We start from the raw sequence: 22,507 nt of genomic DNA, 5'->3' as shown, positions 1-22,507 counted from the left end.
CTAGTGTCGTGACATCCCTACTAGTGACAAGTTTAACATCACAAATGACCCCTATATTTTCGACATAACTGCATATTTACATGTTAATTAAAGTAACTAAAATCTCACCTCCTCTGAAGGAATGAAGAACCTTTCTGCACTGAAGGGGTGAGAGCAGATGGCTGAGGTCTCTTTCCTCAACGTAGTGCAGATCATTTCGCTCAGTCACACCTACTTTGGTTATCAACTCAGTGACTAATGTTTCCAGTGTCTCTCCAGCTAGCTGTGGTAGCACAGTCTGGACAGCCTCCTCAATGACCTTCTCCATTACTCACTCTGCCACCTGTAATACAGAATGATGCAGAGCAACAAGATCAAGACCAAACTGATTATATGCAGGCAGAGGGTAATAATCAACAAGATCGTCTACAGTCAAACACTGATACCGAACCTCGGAGTTGCTTTGTAAGCAATGCACACCGAGATCCAGTACAGGCAGGCACCGACTGATGATACTGTCGGACAACAAAATGCACCTTTGACCGATTTAACAGTATCAACATTATTCTCCCTAAGATGTACCCAGTGTCATTTTGGTTCACTACAACAGCCATGCCTCTTTTGTATAGTGTGCCATTGAATGTGACAGAGGGTGTTTCTATAGTGTGTTCTGGATGTAGGCCCTTGAGACTGACAGCTCTCTGAATGCCAGTCTGGTACAGTTGGTCATCAAATTTACTTGCTTGACCTATTTGCAGAGTTGGTGGAAACAAGCAACCAGCATGTAAATATGCTTGTAGTAACTGGTGTCTTTCAGCTAAGGTCTTGCACAGGTTTTTAAAGTTGTGCAGTTTCCTTGCACATTGCTTAAAATACATAATACATGTACATGTACATGTGTACATGTGTGTTTTAATGGTACCACGTGCCACAGATGTGACAGGGCATTCTGCTACCCCACATGGAAATTTAAAGTTAGCAAGATTTCTGTGTATTGCAACATGTCCAATATAAGCAGGAATTGAAGCTGCATTGAACTCACAGTGCTTGCATGTGTACGGCATTTTGATGGGATAACCTCGATAGCTATGTTTGGTAGCGCTCAACACAGCATTGGTGGCTTCAAAATAACAGCAAACTAAAACTATTTTCGTTTAGTGCTAGTAGAAGGTACTTACAGATATTTTCTGGAAGTCCTGCTTGGACGTTAAACCAGCCACTTCTCTCCCACGGCGCAAAAATCCCAGGAGCAAGGCTTTGAAAAGTAAAATTCTTCTTCTTCTTCTTCTTTTAGTTGAAAGTAAACTAAAATTGAAAAGTACAGCATATAAGCTTGTCTGTCGCTGTGTATTGAAGTGTGCAGAGCGGCAGCAGGCGGGACCAGGTGTGTTGACTACACGCTGTCTTGGCGCAATGCTTGGTGCTCAGAGAAGCACCGTCAAGTCAGCAGCCAGAAGGAAATGGAAACTTCCGGTTCTTGCCTTCAAAATAATGCAATTTAAATAAAAGCATCCTTGCGAGTCATTGTTTTTGGTGTGTGAAATACCCCAAGTACCAAAGAGAAAAAGGAAACATTTGCAGAGAAACCTGTTGTAAATTAACATGACATTTTCTTTTACATATCACAGACAAATTGGAGGAATGTCTGCTGCCTTCGAAAAGACCGTTTTAACCCATAGTGAGTCTACAGTTATGTACACCCAGTAGCATTTATGTAGCCTAATGTTTTTATTTATTTACCTATGCAGTAATAAATTTGTGATTTTATTTTGAAGGTAAAAATCGCCTAGCTTCCGTTTTCAGGTCTTTGGCAGCTGCAAGAGGCCTCTCAAACCCTCTCTAATGGCTCGTTAATTAACTGAGCTGCAGCCTGCCAAATAGTATTGTACCTTTGCTGACTTGTTGAAAACAAGGTTTTTATTTAAATCAGAACACCTATGGACACACTACAAACATCATAGCCTGATAACCTAAACCTGCCCTGTTCAAAAATGAAATTAAAGCTTGGCAGTGGAGTTTGCAGGCCATTATGGGCCACAACATAGTGTGAGGTTCTCAAACTTTTTCACATCAAGCACCCCTAAACTGACACAAAAACCACGGAGGACCCCCATTTGATAATATTTTGCTTTGAGATGTTTTATTAAAGAAAATGTATGATATCACTCACTGATGACATCACAATGATGTCACAATATCTATGACATCATCAGTAGTCACAGGACCTACAGGTGACAGGTGACTACATCATTGGGAGCAGTGATGTCATCAGTGATGTCACATATTGATGACATCATCAGTCTATATGACTTCATTAGCATAATGTATATGCCATCATCATATACATTGTGACATCATCAGTGGTGACATCCAGCCACAGTTTGAGATGTCCCTGCTTGGGAAGCCATTGCTCCCTAATTATGTCACTCAGTATCGTGACACTGATGATGTCATCAATATGTCACATCACTGATGACATCACTGCCCTAATGTCCCGAGGAGGCTGATGACATCACACTCGAGGCATCCATCGTCCATTTTTGGCAGAATAGCATGCATTTGAAATCGCAATAATTGTGTATGTTCCGGCGCCCGCCATTTTGAAACAGTAAAAGCGATTGGCACCAAACACAAATCTACCGGTACTCGTCTGGGACCCATGTACAACATATTAAAAGAGCGGAGTGCTAACACAGCCTCTACTGAGAGGATTAGAGAAGCGTGGCAAGGGAAACTTGGTGTTGATTTATCTGACATTATTTGGGAAAGGAGTCTGTCTGTGGTACAACTCTGTTCAGTTAATAGCAGACACCAGCTGATCCAGTTTAAAGTCGTTCACCGTTTGCACTATTCTAAGCATAAGTTGCACAGGATCTACCCTTCCGTCTCACCACTGTGTGACAGGTGTCAGGTGTCAGAGGGCACTCTGTCTCATGCTTTCTGGTATTGCCCTTCACTGACAGGATTCTGGGCAAAAATATTTGACTCGTACTCTAAGGCCTACAAAGTAACCCTTCAGCCGGAGGCAGAACTCGCCATCTTTGGCTGCTCAGAGTCCTCTCTGAACTTCCCTACAGTTGTGCAACAGTCTCTGACACTGGGGACAATTGTCGCCAAAAAACAAATTTTGAAGGAATGGAAGTCCCCCTCTTCACCTCCTTTTCAATTGTGGTTAATGGACATGATCTGTGTTGTACGGATGGAGAGGCTCAGGTTCCTGAGAACCGATTCACTTGGGAAATTTCTGGCGATCTGGGACCCGTTTCTGGCCTACCTCGAGGAGGTTAGGAGAGATGGGTGACTCGCCTGGCTGGATTCTTAGGGACACCCCACATTTCTTTCTTTTCTTTTAAGCACATATGCACCTTGTGTGGCTGGTAGCACCATGTTGTGATATTGAATGTTGATTATGTTTGTGTTTTTTGATTTTTGATTTTTTTTTTTTTGTGTCTGAGCCTGTTTTGTCTTGTTTGTGTAACTGTTCTATTGAAAAATTGAAAATAAAATATATAAAAAAAAAAGAGCGGAGTGCTATCATGTTCAGAATAAGTTTTGCTCACATTGGACCAAGTATGGCAGATATTACGACTTAAGGGCCAAACACCATCCTGAGCAGAGCTGGATCAAAGGGGGAAACAAATTCTGAAGGATTTGTGGTTTATTGTTCTGTATTCTCGTATAGAAGCCTTAAGTGAACAATTGGGCCAAATCTGGGGTGTCGGCGGGCGAAGGGGCCCTTTTTTTGGCAAAAAAGCATTTTATGATGATGAGATTCCTCACGAAAGTGCTTTCTCGCTATTATACAGGCTCCTGAAGGCACAACGACCCCAGATTTTGCACAGTTGATCAGTAAGCATGCCTGAACTACTGTGCAAAATCTGGGTTCATTCCGTCCTGCAAGGCCAATATAGGGGCCAAAAAGCTGTTTTGGCCTCACTTTGTCTAAAGACAAAACATTGCTTTTTTAAGATAATACGGGCCAGCAAAGGCGAAAAGAGCCCAATTTTTGCACACGTGATTGGAATCCAGGTCTAAACTAGTGTGCAAAGGCTGGGGTCATTCCGTCCAGTGGAGGCAATGCTATCACTGAAAAGCTGTTTTTGGGCCTCGTTCAATCACAAAAAAATGCTTTTTGGGGATAATACGGCCCCGTGAAGACAGAAAGACCCCAGGTTTTGCACAGGTGATGGGAGGCCATCATTAAACTAGTGTGCAAAGTCTGGCGTAATTCCGTCGAGCGGGGCCAGTTTAGGGGCCAAAAAGCAGTTTTTCATCAAGTTTTGGCAGAATTGACCACATTTAATGGGCGTGCGGACCAACTTCCTGTAAGCATAACTTCACCAGATGTGGCTCACAACTAGCGCACATTCCAAAGCCTACTGTCAGCAAATTCTAGCCAAATCGAAGCTACGCTCAGAGAGATAGCCCCCGGCACAGCTGACCAAGTCACAGAATCTATGTGAAATCCTGAGTGTAACGGCCAAATTGAACCTGGTTTGTATTTCTTGTGTGCTTATTTGAGTGTAATATGTCCAGGGGTTAGGGTTAGTGACTTGTGACACGCTGTGCCGATTACCTGGGCTCAGGTGGTCTATAAATGTAGCTTCTGCCCTGGGATTGGTAGGTGTTTTGACTCCGGAAGGGCGAACAGTTTTTACCGCACTGCTGTGCTACATGCCGTTGATTTTGTTTTGTGCTATTTTGTTTGCTATGTTGGGATATTCGTGGGTCGATAAATTGATTATTGTTTGCCTGTTCCTATTCCTACGATGGAATAAATGGACTGGTTTCCGCACTATAAACAACTGTTTGGATCCTTTCATCAGCAGCACATCACAAACTGGTATCGTAACAACATCACCACAGCTAGCGAGTCAGCCACAACTCAACCCGGTAATCAAGCACCTCGGTGGCTCATAGTATAGGACTAGGGCCTGCCTCAGCATTAGTAAAAACCCTGCCAAATTCACAACCCGGACTTTGTTTTGTTTGTTGGATACGTCACGTTTGTAACGTTACGTTACGGAGGAGGAGGGAGAGCTGCCAGGACAGGCCGGGTAGCCAGCGTTGCTAACGCTACTAACGTTTGGATTAACGTGGATGATTTTGGATTACGCGATCGCTGCGCCAGTGGGACCGGGAGACCTGCTACGGACAGGCCGCAGCTAGGCTCATCTCGGCTGGCCTTGCTGGCGCTGCAGTCAACCGAACCGGAGGAGGACCAGGTGATCTGCCGCGGACAGGCCGGGGTAGCTGCTTGGTGCTTGGCCTCTCGGCTAAGGTGGAGGACGTCTGCATCCATTCATAGGGGGTGGATACAGACACGCAGGAGCTACAGTGCTAATGCTATTTAGCCACCTGTGGAGTATCCAACACATTGGAGGTATTGACTGTTCGCTTTCCATTGACTGTTCATGCGAACGGACTATAGGACTGACGTTGCACCATGTCGTCCGGAGCGGTGCACGCCAATATAAAGGAAAAGGTGTTTAATCATGGTGGTATGGATCTTGGTGAATTGTTTGTTGTATGTGCAAAAGCTAAATCTATTAATGAAGGTAGTGTATTTGAAAAACGTAATGTTGTTGTGGGTGATGTTCATCCTGATGTCAGTGTGTCTAACCATGACAGTAAACACTCCAGTAGTTGTAAAGGTGTTAGGTCAAGCACCATATCCAAAATGATCATTCAGACAGAGGCTGAAAGGGCAGCACTTGTGATCTGTGCAGCAGCTTTAAAGGAGAAGCATGCTCGGGAGGACGAAGCAAGGGTGCTGAGAAGGCAAGCCGTGGAGGAGCGGCAACTACAGCTGAAGAGGAAGTTGGAGCAGCTCGATATCGACACTGAGCTAGCGGTTTGTGATGCTAAGCTGGCAGTGTTTCGTGCAGCTGAGCACAAACGTTCCTCTCGAGTGTCCTCAAAGAGGAACACACCACCACAACCTACACAACAACCGGAGCAGCAGCCGCAGCAACCCTCACAATCACCACCACCACAGGCCGATCTGCAGCAGGAGAAGGTCGGTGAGATCTACGCCTCCATGAGAGAGTCGAACCCGCGGGAGCAGGGGGCCGTCGTTGAGTTTGAGGCCTCCACGAGGGAGGAGGAACCGCAGCAGGAGGCGGCGGTGATCTGTGAGGTTCTGGAGGAGGAACCGCAACAGGAGCGGGAGGTGGCAGCTGTCTGTGTGGTTCTGGAGGAGGAACCACAGCAGGAGCGGGAGGAGGACGCCCACCAGGCCGACCTACAGCAGGAGCGAGAGGCGGCGCTCGGTGAGGCAAACCCACAACAGGAGCGGGAGGAGAAGCCACATCAGGTGTTGGAGGAGGCTTTTAGTGACGTTGATGCTTCCATGGCTGAAAAGGAGTGGTGCCAGGACCGCTCACTTCTTCCAGCCAGCCGAACCTGCTGCGACGGAGAGGCGATGGAGCAGCCGGCCTCTCGTCGTTTGGCAGTGCTACAAGAGAAGGAGCAACATCCTCGCCCCCCAGAACGGTGTCTTCAGCTGGAGGAGAGATGCACCGTGGAGCTGGACAGTATGTGCTCTGACCTTAAACCTCCTTAGTTGTCTTTCGTTAATTAATTTGGCTCTATGTTTATTTTGTGTAATTGCTCCTGACCTCCTGTCATTCTCAATTAAGGAGCGGGTGTGTAACGGCCAAATTGAACCTGGTTTGTATTTCTTGTGTGCTTATTTGAGTGTAATATTTGATGTGTCCAGGGGGCGTCGCTGTGCCGATTACCTGGGCTCAGGTGGTCTATAAATGTAGCTTCTGCCCTGGGATTGGTAGGTGTTTTGCTGTCATGGATGTAATGGCTGCAGTCTGTCTGGTGGAGCTGATCTTTGGTGGTCAGTGTAGTCATCCATAGTCTAGGAGGGAATCCTCCATTGTGAAATAGTTTATTGAATGACACATCCCAAAATTAGAAGTATGAAAAGGATCATTATGCCTATTTCAACTTTTATTGGAAAACATCCCAATTACACATTGAAATGTACAATACTACACTGGCTACTGTGTTTTTATACAGTAGTCTCTTTCTACTATGATTTTTCACAGTAGTGATTTTACTATACTGTGATTTTCCACAGTGTTGAAAGGGCTACTGTGATTTTCCACAGTGTTGAAAGGGCTACTGTGATTTTCCACAGTAGTAGTGCTTAAGCTACTGTGATTTTCCACAGTAATGCTTGGACTACTGTGATTTTCTACAGTAGCCCTTTACTAATGTGATGGTCTACAGTAGTGATTGGACTACTGTGATTTTACACAGTAGTGTTTAAACTACTGTGATTTTCTACAGTGATGCTTTAACTACTGTGATTTTCTACAGAAATGCTTTAACTACTGTGCTTTTCTACATTAATGCTTTGACTACTGTGACGTTCTACAGTAGTGATTGGACTACTGTGATTATACACAGTAGTGGTTAGACTGCTGTAATTTTCTACAGTAATGCTTTAACTATTGTGGTGTTCTACAGTAGTGATTGGACTACTGTGATTATACACAGTAGTGGTTAGACAGCTGTAATTTTCTACAGTAATGCTTTAACTATTGTGGTGTTCTACAGTAGTGATTGGACTACTGTGAGTTTACACAGTAGTGGTTAGACTGCTGTGATTTTCTACACTAATGCTTTAACTACTGTGATTGTCTACAGTAATGCTTTAACTACTGTGATTTTCTACAGTAATGCTTTGACTACTGTAATGTTCTACAGTAGTGATTGGACTACTGTGATTTTCTACAGTAGTGGTTAGACTGCTGTGATGTTATACAGTAATGCTTTAACTACTGTGATTTTCTACAGTAGTCCTTTACTATTGTAATTTTACACAGTAGTTATTGGACTACTGTGATGTTACACAGTAGTGCTTAAAACTACTGTGATTTTCTACAGTAATGCTTTGACTACTGTGACTTTCTACAGTATCCATTTACTACTGTGATGTTCTACAGTAGTGATTGGACTACTGTGATTTCACACAGTAGTGCTTACACTGCTGTGATTTTCTACAGTAATGCTTACACTGCTGTGATTTTCAACAGTAGTCCTTTACTACTGTGATTTTACACAGTAGTGATTGGACTGCTGTGATTTTACACAGTAATGTTTAAATTACTGTGATTTCCTACAGTAAGGATTGGACTACTGTGATTTTCTACAGTAGTCCTTTACTACTGTGATTTTCTACAGTAAAATATTTTTTACTGTTGAATATACAGTGTACTACTGTACAAACTATGTACAGTAATAAACTGTGCATAACACAGTGAATTACTGTGGATTTCACAGTGATTTTTTACAGTGTAGCCAATCGCAATGCAATATGGACCGCTCCAGCTCAGAACCGTAGCTTTTACAGCACCAGACACGGCTATTTCCTCGTTCATTCAAAGCCATCTACTACTATGTCAGAATCAAAATCCGCATTGGATATTATTAGTCTGTTCCCGAATGACTGTCTAAAGTTACCACTTTTATTCACATCAGTCATTTATTTGAAGAGCAGTTTCTGCCTCCACGTATCCTACAGCAGCTGAATTCACCCTCTCAATAAACTGCGAGTGGAAGTAATGTGTAATGTCTCAGTCCAAAATCCGTAGCCTGTGTATAGACCAATTAGGCTCAACGAATAATAATGATGTCATGATGTGTTTAGTCGCACTGATTGAATAATTCCTATAGGCTATCAATAAAAAAAAGAATGATAATAAAATAAAAAAAGGCTTCTGAACGGAAGCGACACGGTACGTGCGGGCATAGATTTCATTTATAAAAAATAGCCTATTTTGTGGTCACATATATTGTCAGCAGTCGCATATCTCCATATTTCATATAATGATGCTGGAAATATGAAGTTCAATCACATCATACAGGCCAAAAGCAACACAGTTGCAGCTGCAAAATGCAGGAGTAGCCTAGATATGAATCATCTTAACTCATTGAATGTCTCATTGAATGTCTAAACACACTGGCCATGAGGCCAGTTTAGGACTGCCAATATTTAGCACAGGCCAAAGATTTTCATAATTGTTGGTCATCTTTCAAGACCCACAGTAAATTATCTATTAGCACCAAAGTGATTTGCAATACCTCAAAATGAAGATGTACGTCTCTGGGTTCACCAGGGAATAAAAAGTGAGCTTTTAGCAGGTTCTGTACTCTACTTATAGCCATTTATATACACCCTGTTTTCACCAAAAAGGTCTCTCTGAGAAGACAAACAGGAGAAAAGGCCATTTTTGTAAAGCACACAATCTCAGGCAGAACTCGCTCTCAATTCTTTTATTTTGAACTGTATTGACATCAGACATGTAAATATTATTCATTATGACACAAATGACAAAAAATATATATATATATATATATATATATACATGAAGTGCTTTTTTTACATTCAACAATACAGTTTACTCAGTGTGAGTGAGTGTGCAGACAGACACACAGACAGACAGACAGACAGACAGACAGACAGACAGACACACACACACACACACACACACACACACACACACAGAGAGAGAGAGTTCTGTCCACAACTGCTGCTGGATTGCACCTCCTTCCCCCACAAATTAGCATAGGAGGGGAACACCCATCTGGTCTGAGATCAGCGTCTAGCCTCCTCTGCCTCTGCATCGTTTTCCTCCTCTCATTCGGGCTGGGACGAATGCTGCGACACAGGAACAGGTCCGGCTTGGCTTTGGGACCAGGCGCTGGAACCGGATCGATCATGTTCATCACGGGTTTGACTACCGCGAACAAATCAATCCAGGTTCGCCCTGCAGCAAGGCGACCAGTGCAGCGCGCCGAGGGGCGTTTCAATGGCGTTTCTCCTCTGCACAAGGAAGCGCGTTTCTCTGTTTTTCCTCCTGCTCATTTCAAACAACAGCTGCAGTATGTGTTTGATTGCGTGTTGTCAGCTTGTCTTTGAGGCTAGGGACCTGATAACATGTCACAGGCTGGGGAAGTCTTTGAACTATGCGCTGTACTAATAAAAACAAAAACAGGTCAAACACGTCATTGGCGGGGAGGGCTATTTCTGATAACACGTCAAAGACGTCTTTGGCGGTGAATGAGTTAATATGGGATCGCCTGTGTGCAGGTGATCCCATATTAAATTGCTTAGATGTAGTAGGCTATTCCAGCATGTAGGCTATGACCATTTCAATTCCAACCCAATGTCAGTCTCAGCTCCATTGCGCACACGGCACCGTGCGCTTTGGAGACGTTTATGTAACCTTTTTATGCCGGTTTAGTGATATTTCTCCACTCACTATTCAGCTGCAATCGATCAGCGGGGTCAAACAACGTATCTAGGGTTCTTGAGAGCACAAAAATGAATATATAAAAACATATTCCAAAGTGGTAAGTAGGGCTTAATTAAAATAGCCAACAAGTGCAAGGCTTTAGTCCTTGATTTATTCAACATTACAATACGTGCTCCTTCCTCGATGGGAAACTCGTCCAGAAAGGGGTTGGCCATTTTTCCAAATTGCTGATTCGATTGGTTCGTGGGCAGTGTATTTAAGGTCTAATCTTATCCTTGCAACTTAACCTGCTGCGGACCAGGTTAAGTGTGAAGCATAAGTTGCTATGGAAATATATGTCGGTAAGAAGTTAACTTGCTTTGTAGTACGGCTAAACCAGGTTTAAACCCAAACTTATCAGGATCAACCTAAATCTTGCTTTGTAGTACAGACCTCTGGTCTAAATGATGACATTGATTTCTCTCCATTTTAAGTTTGAAGAGTTTTAATGCTGAATTCCATAAGTCTACTGTGGCTCAATGTGAGCTTGAGATTGTTTTTTGTTCATTTTGGGTTTTTTCTCAGCTACGTATACAGTAACAGACGAGTCAGATGAGTCTCGGAAGGTGACTCTTCTGGGTCTGCGTGTGGTGGGATTCAGCCATTGGTATACGTGGAATTCCAAGACTCGTCCCCGGATTACACCTGCTCCAGAGGAGAGGACTCAGAGGGAGCCGGTCATTCCACCTCGGCCTCCACATCATCAGCCTCCTCTTCATCAGTTTCTTTTTAGGCCAAGGCCGTTAAACACAAAAAGGCCGGCCTAAACGTGGCTCCAACATGCCCCCCCTCCTGGACGCAGCGCCCCACTTCCAGACCCGCTACCAAACCAGGATGATCAACTCATACCAGTAATTAACCTGTCTAGTAAGTCCCTCTCCCAGCCCCACCTAGATCTGCTCTCCAAAGGTCTGTCATTTGTGCCCACTGCTAAGTACCAACCTTTCAACACTAGAATTAATGTGCATAAATTAATACGCAAACTCAGACTCAGGTTATACTTTAGACACCACACGAGCACTGACAGTACCCCCCCCAGCCCTCGCTCCCCCCTCCTCCTTTACACCACCGGGCAATATAGATTCAGCCATAGAAACATATGGCTCTTTTCCACCACATTTTACAGCCCTGCACAGCCCGTCACCACTCGGCTCTACTTGTTTCAACTCGATGGACGTTCTGTCTCGACCGCCATTCATCTGCCCCCGCCCACAACTGGTCATCATAGCGACCATCCGCCCATGTTCCGAAGTAGGCTATAACAACGTTACAATTAAATCCATACACATAACTTTTAAACTGTTTATGAAATACTGGTGCCTCTACATGACCTACAGTGTGTGTGTGTGTGTGTGTGTGTGGGCAGGATGGGTTAAATGCAGAGGACAAATTTCACCGGCCACCGTCAGCATGTGTGTGTTGTGGCCCTCCGTGCATGTGTTGTAGTGTGTGTTTTTTTTATCGTTTTTTAATCGTTAATCTTTTTTTTTAATCGTTTTTTTAATCGTTTTTTTTTTTTTTTTTTTATGTTTTTTTTTTTTTTTTAATCGTGTGTGTGTGAGAGAGAGAGAGACAGAGAGAGAGAGAGCAGTGCTGGCATGACCACAGTCCTGATCCTGGCCTGAGCTGCCAGCTCATAGCATCACAGCATGTTGGGCTGGTGTTACAGTGTACATGGGCAAATGTGACAATCGGCCAGGAGAATGGATATCACTTTGTTGTCAGTCAAAACTCACATGCGCTGCGTGGGGGACGGGCGCGAAGGACGGGGGTTTGCGCTAGAGTGAAGCCTCTACCCCAGCGGCCTCTCACCAGGCAAGACTGTGGCTTCACCAGAGCGCCTGCGGCCTAGCGGAGCCGATGCAGCACCAAGCGCTTTCTGAGAGCAGCAGACTTGGACAATTGAAACCACCGCCACAATTTTATTTCACCAGAGGCGAAGGCAGCAACACAAACGACTGATGGAAAAGCATAACAGAAGAGAAGGTAAGCCCCCACTAAACTGGTATGCAGCGCTACATTGACAGTCAGTAGGATAGACAGAGTAAACACGATTCTGCCTGACCAATCAGTCGTCTACAATGTTTTCACGTCACCGTATGAACCCGGGTTCGCAGAATAGAACCCCGACGAGGCAGGGACGAAAAGTAGCACGACTCAGCCCCAAATCAAACCGGGCTGGGCCAGTTTTTACCGGTGGGATGAGACCATTTATCGAGTCGAGCGGAGCGGGACCGCGCTACTACCTGCGGTGGGATTGGGCCAATACAGCAAACTTGTCCACCAGGACATCGCTGTTTTCGAACGGAGCATCCCCCCTGTCAGGCAGAATTTATCCCGCAGGGAAAGAGATGCGCTCTTAGAATTACAACAGGATAATTCCATTGTGATCCGACCTGCAGACAAAGGTGGAGCGGTCATCTTACAGAACATGTCAGACTATAATGCAGAAGCTATGCGCCAGCTCTCAGATCCCACCACATACAAACACTGTAGCAGCGACCCCGGGCCTCGTACCCGTGTTATTATCAAAACACTGGTTGATGATGCACTGCAGGCTGGCCACATCAACAAGCGGGACCACAGATTCCTTCTGCGTAAACACCACAGGACCCCAGCTCTTTATCTCCTTCCAAAAATCCATAAAAATATCTCCCCCCCACCCGGGCGTCCGATTTGCTCTGGGAATGAGTCCCTCCTTGAGCCCCTCTCCAAGTTTGTAGACCAGTATATACAGCCTTTCATGCATAGACTACCAGCCTACACCCGCGACTCCTCTGACTTCCTCCGCATTATTAATGAATTAGATATAGATGTGTCATCTGTTAGACTGGCCACCATGGACATCGATTCTCTCTACACTAACATTCCACAACAGGCGGCTATTGAAATCATTAAACAAACATTGACAGGCAGAACATCTGCAACCCCCCCCAATGAACTCATAGCCTCTCTGGCTGAAATTAGCCTATATCACAATTACTTCCTATTCAATGGCGACTATTATCTACAGACCTCGGGGGTAGCTATGGGGTGCGCGGCAGCGCCTAGCATAGCCAATCTGTAAGTGGGTGCGTTTGAGAGGGACTTTGTGCTGAACCCCAGCGTCAACCCGTTCATCAGCTCCATTAGGCTATGGCGGAGATATATTGATGACGTTTTCATAATTTGGCACGGCTCTTCCTCATCCCTGGTTGAGTTCCACACCCTGCTCAACACTTGGAACCCCCACCTCCTTTTCACATTAGACCACCAGCCTGATCGGATCCACTTCCTGGATGTGTCTGTGTACAAACACAACACCAAATTGTATTCATCCATCTACCGCAAGCCCACAGATATAAATACTCTGCTCCACGCCACCAGCTATCACCCCTCACACCTGAAAGATAACCTGCCCACCGGTCAATTCATGCGCCTGCGCAGACTTTGCAGTGACAGAAGTGATTTTGTTCATGAAGCCACTCACATGAGACTATGGTTCCAGGAGAGAGGATATGTGCGCAGACCCATTTCCCACGCATACAAACGTGCTCTCCATTCCACATTCTTCTGCAGCCCAGAACCCCCGGACCCCAGCCCCCCCAGAGTCACAGCTACCCTCCAATACTCACCCCTCGCCAATAAAATCAAACGATGCCTGCTAAAACATTGGAGAGTACTGCAAGTGCATGAAACATTTACCACTCCCCCCAGAATAGCCTTTACCAGAAACAACAACATCAGAGACAGCCTGGTTAAAACGCTCCACAACCCCTTATCGACTCAACCCACCATTGACTCCCTGCCTCCCCCGGTTGGTCACTTTCCATGCGGACACTGTACCTGCTGCCCCCAAACCAGCAAAACAAAATCCCTTTCGTTCCCTAACGGGGTTACTGTACAGTTGAAACACCTGCGCATCACAGGGGGTAGTTTACGCTATCGTCTGTGCGTGCCCGCTGCCCCTCTGGTACATCGGCAAGACAAACCGGCCTTTACGCACACGCGTAACGGAGCATAAGAGCACCATCCGCCACCGCGACACAAAAGCTCCTTTTGGTGGAGCACTTCCTACAACACAACCACTCTGACACTGACCTACGGTTCTGGGCACTGGATATTGTTAGACCGCATCCGAGGGGCGGCGACTTGGACAGATCTCTTCTACAGTGTGAGGCCCGTTGGATTTACTCTCTTAATACTGTCAGCCCTCACGGAACTAATGAGGAGCTGGACCTAACTTGTTTCATATAGCGTATCATTTCCCCTGTTGCTCTCTCTCTCTCACCTCCCCCTCTCCCACAGGACGTCATTGACTTTGCTTATAGGCTATGTCATTTTTTTCCCTATAGCCTATATAGGCCATCTTGACTGGTTGCATATAGCCTTCTCTGCAGTAGTGTTTATATCCTCATCTTGTGTTTATATCCTCTTTGTGCGTATTCATGTTGTTATTATATGCGTGTGTTGCTTTATGATGGCCCAACCTTCAATATGATGTCATAGCACTGCCCATCTCACGTCATTGCCTCTGAACTGTGCCACGTATGTCTCTTATACTCAGGTGCGGTGGCCGACGCCCAGCTATTCCAGCCTGATGAAGACCCTGTGTGGTTGAAATGTGCGTAGCGTTTTGTTTGCCCGTGTACCCTTTTGAAGATATATTATGTTTGTAACACTGCTGTGTACACGAATATATTACTTCGGGATTAAATACTATTCTTCAAAAATTCAAGGAGCTCCCTTCGTAATTTTGTTTACTATTTTGCCTGCTGAGCTGCCTTGGTCTCTGTGCTCCCTCACTACATTATCAGTAAAATATTATTACAATATCAGCCAGGACAGTTTACTACATTAATGTTGAAGTTATTACATTATTAGGTTTATTACATTTTTGATCAAGTTAAAGTGCAGATTTTACTACATTTTCAAGATATGATTATGTTATTGAGTGCTACAGTCCTCTTACGTTGTGTCTGGGGATCCAGGTTCATTACTGAACTGTGGAGGTATGCCTTTAGACCAGTCACTCTTACAGCTGGGTGCTGGAGACTCTGCTCTCTGCCTGTGGTACTGACCTCTGCAAACACAAATGTTTGATACATATCATCATTAGTTCTAGTAAAGACAGACAACAATGGATGTGACGTTGTCACATTGTCACTGTTTCTGCCCATCTGGAGTTTTAGGGTTTATTAAATTTTGTATCAAGTTAAGTGCAGATTTTACTACATCTTCCAGATATTATTATGTTATTATTATTATTATTATTATTATTATTATTAATATTATTATTATTATTATTATTATTATTATTATTATTATTATTATTATTATTATTATTATTATTATTATTATTGTGTTGAGTGCTACAGTCCTCTTACTTTGTGTCTGGGGGTCCAGGTTCATTACTGAACTCTGGAGGTTTGCCTTTAGAGTGGTCACTCTTACAGCTGGGTGCTGGAGACTCTGCTCTCTGCCTGTGGTACTGACCTCTGCAAACACAAATGTTTGATACATATCATCATTAGTTCTAGTAAAGACAGACAACAATGGATGTGACGTTGCACACTGTCACTGTTTCTGCCCATCTGGAGTTTTAGGGTTTATTAAATTTTTTACCAAGTTAACTGCAGATTTTACTACATTTTCATGATATTATTATGTTATTGAGTGCTACAGTCCTCTTACTTTGTGTCTGGGGGTCCAGGTTCATTACTGAACTCTGGAGGTTTGCCTTTAGAGCAATCACTCTTACAGCTGGGTGCTGGAGACTCTGCTCTGCCCTGCCCTGCCTCCATCTTCTGGACTTGAGTCAGTCTGAAACACACACACACACACACCTGTTAATCACCGTATTTATTTTAAAATATTATATTTATTTATTTATATAAGTCACTCTGTCGGTTGGTGTCAACAGAAAATTTCACCACATTTTTCACCCTTGGAGGCCAATATTTTGCATGGATGGAGGTCAAGTATGTGTGAAGGTGTGTGTTTGTGTTTATGCCAATTTGATAAAAGGGGGGGGGGGTTGAACTGCAGTGTGGCAGAGGATGGGCTGCCCTTACCATCCTGCATTTCACATAGTGGCATAAACACATGGCACAGTTGCATAAATGCTAAGGATGCTGGCTGGGAAGAACGGGAGGATTTCCATGCTGACCCATTGACCACGCATCTATGACAGACACCACCTGAATGTATTGTATTGATGATGTTAGTCCCTATAGTAGCCATTTCATTGTAGTGAACTTTTTAAACTTGACCTCACTGTATACAATGAGCTATTGTGTTCTCTAGACTAATCAAAACCTCAGTTGAGAGTTTTAAAAGACAGCTTAAAACTCACCTTTTTTTATATTGTGCCTACGGTGTGATTACACTGCGTAACCATGTATAGCAGCCCTTACTGGTTTGCACTTTTAATTTAGCATGTTACACATATATATATTTGGGATTATGCTTAGTTATGCCTGATCTGTTTATATTGATGCTTTGATGAGGCATCATGTCTGTGTTTACCTTGTATACTGTTTGTAGTTGTTCTCATATTATATTGCATTATGTTTTATTTGTATTTTCTTATTGTACAGCACTTTGTGATAGGTGCTATATAAATAAAGTTTGACTTACTCCTTGGTGGTTAGGGTCGAGACAGTGAGGATGATAATTATTCTGAGACTCTTTTACCCCTTCCAAATGCTCCCTATATTCCCAACCATTTTTGATTGACTCAAAAAAGATGATTTCACAACATTTGACAAGGAAAAGGAAAGATAGAGTGGATTTTGCTGTTCACAACATCAATGTTTATTACTGGGCAGCCGCAGCACAAGTTAAATCACTAGTTGTATGGATGTCAGATGAATGGCTCAATATAGAAACATCATCTTCTATCTTGGTACCGCTAAGGGACTGCCCGATATTTACGTGTGTTGGTCAGGGCGCCTGTTCGCGGCGGAAGGGAACTGATGGGAATAGTGTGATCCTTACACATGCTATGTCCTGCGCATGTCCGAAATTGGGCACCACACTCTGTTGGGTTCTCGGCAGCGCACTTCCCAAGTTTGAAGTCGATCAGATGAACGGTTCTCGAGATAAACCACCTTTTGTGTTAACAGTAGGTGGCGCTATGACTATGGGCATGTCCCAAATTGGACACTGCACTCTAGAGATGCACGGGTCACCAGAACCCTCCAGGTCCCGTGGGCTGGCCCGCCCCGCAGGCGGTCTGGGTTGGCAAAATATGAAAATTATTTGCCAACCCGGTGGGGGCGGGGCAGGATCAGAACATGACAAAGCAACATTATTAAATTATTTAGTTAGAGCAGTGAAACATGCAGAGTAACCCTTTATTAAGACGTGAACTCTCTCTCACACGTACACACAATTCTCGCATAATTCCACGCTACTGCACGACGCCATGACACCCCGTCTTCTGTTATTGTTTTGAGTGTGAGATCCCTAGCAGCAGAAATTTACATATTGTACGTTTAACGTAAAAAAAACTTTAAATAACTTAAATTTCTATTCTTGCGCAAAATATAAATTCAAGCACTTTCAATGACCTATGTCTATTTATGTCTATTTAAAAAAACTTTCAAGGCCTAAATTATTTTCTCAAATTCAGGAACTTTCAAGGATTTCAAGGACCTGCAAGTCAGAAACAAGTTGCAGACAGAACAGCTGCTCAGGTTTGGACCAGATTAAAGTGCAATCTGCACACACTGTGGACAGGGCCGTAACCAATGTTCCGAAATAGGGGAGGTCCAGCAAGGGGGCGCCGCCGAAATTTTTTTTAGTTTCCCCCCCCCCCTTTTTTTTGCCATATTTAGAGTAATACAGTATATCCTTTTAAATCAACATTAGGATTATACTGTTGTGATGTCATTATTCAGTATATTCTCTTTCATGTCACCACCTGCTCAGCTCTCCTGTCAACATAATTGTAACTAACAAACACAAACTGTTTTAGCCAAATTCATATCAAAATGACACCTACAAACACAGGTACACAACCCAAGCCGTACACAACACACAAAGTCATCATCGATAATAAAAAAAACATACAGAGGGACATTTATTTATTCCTGATAGGAACGATTGAAAAATGAAATAAAATATATTATGTTGTTTTTAACTTTACACCACCTCTTTTTGTTACTTATTGGGTCATGAAACTGAAACCATGCATATAGCCACCTGCATACCTGACTTCGGGAGCTTGGCAATTGGCATCATGCATGATTAGCCAGTAGCATCACACAGGTAACATTACTTAAGAGACAGACTAGACACTTACTTTCTTGGTTGTTGCTAAAAAATCTGTCAGTGTCACTCACTGTCTGTCGTTCACTCGCTCACTGTCTCGCAGCTCGCTCACCTTCAATTATCTCGCCAGGCAGACAGACAGTCATCACTCACCACCATGCTGCTGCTCTCTCAGAATCAAGTTACCGCGGACGCGGCGTCAGATGACTTCCTGCCTGACCTGCCTTTCGTTTGAAAATAAAAGCGATCCCGTGTTTTTCATGCTTTTCCATGCAGATTGTTTTATAAAAAAAATAAAAAAAAAATCCTCTGAAATATTAGGGGAGGTCCGGACCTCCCCGTCCTCATAGCTAGTTACGGCCATGACTGTGGATGCATGCCGCACTGTCATGGATGAAAGTGGAACAAAGAATAGCATGCAGCTTGGTAACCTTTCTGTTTAACATCTGGAACACTGGGAAACCACAGGGCTTATACACTCACAACTGTATACCCCACTAATAGTAGACATACAACAAGACAGGCAGGAGATGCTCGATTCACCCTACCTCTACCAAAAATGAATGCCCTGAAAAGGACGGTAATGTATAGAGCAGTGTATTTGTTGTTATTGGAATAATATACCTAGTAATATAACGATGGCAAGTAACGCATTTTTGTATAAAAAAAAAGTTAAAACATGCAGTGGTGAATAATGAGATAGCTTTAGGTCATTAAGTATTGTATTTTATTATGTTGAATTGTATTGTATTGTACTGCATTGTGATATGTTATATTATATAACACTACATAATATTCATTCATACACTTTTTGTAATATATGATATGTAATAGAGTGAGCTGATTCACTCTCTTTTTGTCTTTGTTAGTTATAATTATCAACTTGTCGACAATGTTATTGTATTATGTTTTTTTTATGTGTTTGGACCCCAGGAAGAGTAGGCTCACCTTGGTGCAGACTAATGGGCATCCACAATAAACAATAAACTGTTGTCTTTTTAATTATAATATCTGACAGAAAGATGGCCGCACAGTGTGTCAAACCAACTCAGAAATAATACTGCGTCATGTAGGCCTCCTTCGATCAGATCATCATCTCAGAATTAAAAGATAATTTTCTCATTTCATTTGGAAGAACCGGGCTGAGTTTGTACCATGTGAATGCAGTACACATAGTTCAGTAGAAAACAGACTCAGAGACTGTTACAGTCAAATAATAATAATGTTGTAATAATACTCACCCTGCCTCCATCTGTGCCTGCTCTGCTCTGTCTCAAAATGTCTGACTGCTTCATGAGCCACAGCGACACACCCAGATGCATACCTGAACAGGTATGTTATCAAACCTGATGCTCTTCATTTTGCATTGTAGGCTACTGTATACATATGGAGCATCTCCAAATGGGACAGGCCTCACCTTCAAGTGGGACGGTCCAGTGACAGGTAGTTTTCCCACCAACTCCAGTGAGAAGCCACTGGCACCTATCCACCTTCTATCTATTTACAGATAAATATGGAACATTTCATAAACAAAGATAACACATTTAAAGACACTAAATGTGATATTCAGCACTAGTAGAAGGCAGCAATCCACTGCTATATATCTAGAGACAGCCGAGTCATATTGTTGTGAGCAGTGAAGGAAGCCACACCCCATCCGTGTTATGAAAACAGGCTTGTTGTTTGCAGCCTGTCTAAGCGCTGGTCCGTCCGCTCGCTCCTTTGTGCGTGTGGCAGTAGCGGAGCGTACACTGGGGCAGAGGGTGCGCCCACCCCGGGCCCACTCGTCAGTGGGCCCCCATCCAATCTTTTTTTTCTTTCTTTTTTTTGCATGCCAGGCCAGGCCAGCCCAGGCCAGGCCAGGCCAGGCCAGGCCAGGCCAGGCCAGAGTGTGAGAGCAATTAAATCAATAGACAATAACATTGGTGTGTTTAAAATGAGCTATTCCACTAAAGGCTAAAACAGATTCAAACATGCAAAAAAGGCAAATTTTTCTTCGCTGCCGGCCTTAATTGAAAAAAAAAAATATATATATATATATATATATATAGTGGTTCAGAATACAATGCTTCAGCATGCGCAGGGACGCGTCATCAGTGATGTTACCTGGGGTCGTAAGGTGTTTCGGGTCTATCGAACATCATACACCCTCGCCCAGTAGACCCAGCCGAGGCCGATTAAGACCCCGACTCGCGTCCCAGAAGCAGCCGCTCACGGATCAGCCTTCCTACTCTGTCTGCAGCGTTGCCCGCGGAAGGGTTGATCATGCCCAATCCGCTGCAATAGAGCTAGTGCTACACCGCAGCATTGAAAGACCCTTCGGTGCATGGAGGGCTAAGGCTCTGTGGGTTTCTCCCGGCCGCGCTCCTCCTTCGTCTCACCAGACCTCCAAAAGGCAATCCTACTATGCCGCAGCCTAGACAAAGAGGATGCCTCAAGGAGGCCTGTGCGCTGCACGTCATTCGCCTGTGGCGAGCACCTCGCTCTAGCCTGAAGGACCCCAGGCCGCGGCAATCTTTATACAGCTTTTCAGGAGGCTAATCCGTAGCGTTTGTGGATTTTTCCCTCACGAGAGAGCCAGTCTGGGGTGCTAACCCATCCCGTACCGGGTGCCGTCTCTCCGGCCGTCAACTGTCTCTCCAGCTTGTCACCAATCTATACTTGGTTGTCACCTAGACTATTCCTAAGTGTCACTGCCATGGGAGCCATACACATACGGTTCAGAATACAATGCTTCAGCATGCGCAGGGACGCGTCATCAGTATACATATATATATATATATATATATATATATATATATATATATATATATATATATATATATATATTGGGGCCCCCTATCCCAATATATATATATATATATATATATATATATATATATATATATATATATATATATATATATATATATATATATATATATATTGGGATAGGGGGCCCCCCTAAGAGCTTCGCCCCCCCTGGGCTGATAGGGTTGCTCCGCCCCTGGTGTGTGGTGGTGTGGGTGTGGTTGAGTGGTTGACCCCCCCCCCCCATTTATAACTAAACAGAGACTGACAATGCGAGTTCATAATTATTTTATAAATATTACTCTAAAAGCTGCAAGAGTAATCTAGATAGGCTTTTTATCAGACATATTCTCCATTAGAAGTAACTAACAAAACTGTTCAAGTTGAATGAGTGAAATATTAGTCAAACACTGCTTTGTTTCATGAATCAGGTCTCACGCAGGCGCAGAACGTACGTCCTATAGCTGCCAGTCGTGTTTGCCTGGCTGTTTGGTTTTACTGTCACGTATCACTAGAGAACCCAAAAGCAGCTGGACAGGTGCAAAAAGTCAATGTTATTTATTGTTCAAAGTGGCAGCGAGGCTCTGGATGGCTTGCTGAGGCAACAGGCAGGCAGGCAGGCAGAGAATCCTGGGAACACAAAAAGGCATCAGGCAGGCAGACAGACAAGCAAAAAGGGCAACTGAAGGCTAATAGTTAAACCTAAAGACTGGCTGGTTTACAAACCGTCTATGGCAACGTTCCAGCGAGGACTGGTAGGCAGAGAAGGTTATGGTGATGATGATTGGTGATGACCAGCAGGTGTGAAGATTCTCATGAACAGCAGGTGTCATGGATGTGGAGTTGTGACAGAAATTAATAGTGCAACTCCACATGGTGCAACATAAAACAAGTAATAAATTCAATAAAATCTGTACCATGAACACATTCACAATAACAATAAAAAGCCACAGCAATTGTAATGTATGATACCAAGGCCAAAGTGAAAATGCTGAATATTGTATTATAAAAGTGTGAATGCTGTAAACAGAACAAATAAAGCATTGTTAAAGTGCAGGTATAGCCAAAAGTGAAGTGCTACTGTCTAAAAAAAAAAGGAGTTCTTGTGTTTCAGCTGAAGGAAGAGGTTATTGCAGTTGGGAATTTAAAGTGATTTTAGAGTGTGA

General features: G+C 43.7%; 1 protein-coding gene across 1 annotated transcript in view; it reads right to left on the bottom strand.

Moving 5' to 3' along the window:
- Window positions 1-19,824, bottom strand: part of LOC310771075 (uncharacterized protein) — a 54,298-nt gene extending 34,474 nt beyond the window's left edge. Inside the window, exons 1-4 of the mRNA XM_083663754.1 lie at window positions 19,793-19,824; window positions 15,969-16,097; window positions 15,662-15,772; window positions 15,247-15,357 (exon numbers count right to left, since the gene is read on the bottom strand). Of these exons, the coding sequence (XP_083519880.1) occupies window positions 15,247-15,357; window positions 15,662-15,772; window positions 15,969-16,097; window positions 19,793-19,803 (362 nt within the window). The 5' untranslated portion in view covers window positions 19,804-19,824. The remainder of the gene's footprint in view (window positions 1-15,246; window positions 15,358-15,661; window positions 15,773-15,968; window positions 16,098-19,792) is intronic.
- Between the last annotated feature and the right edge of the window lie 2,683 nt (window positions 19,825-22,507).

This window comes from Poromitra crassiceps, assembly GCF_964638095.1.
Source record: "Poromitra crassiceps genome assembly, contig: HAP1_SCAFFOLD_341, whole genome shotgun sequence".
Taxonomy (NCBI): domain Eukaryota; kingdom Metazoa; phylum Chordata; class Actinopteri; order Beryciformes; family Melamphaidae; genus Poromitra; species Poromitra crassiceps.
This window is presented reverse-complemented; position numbering and strand designations above follow the sequence as displayed.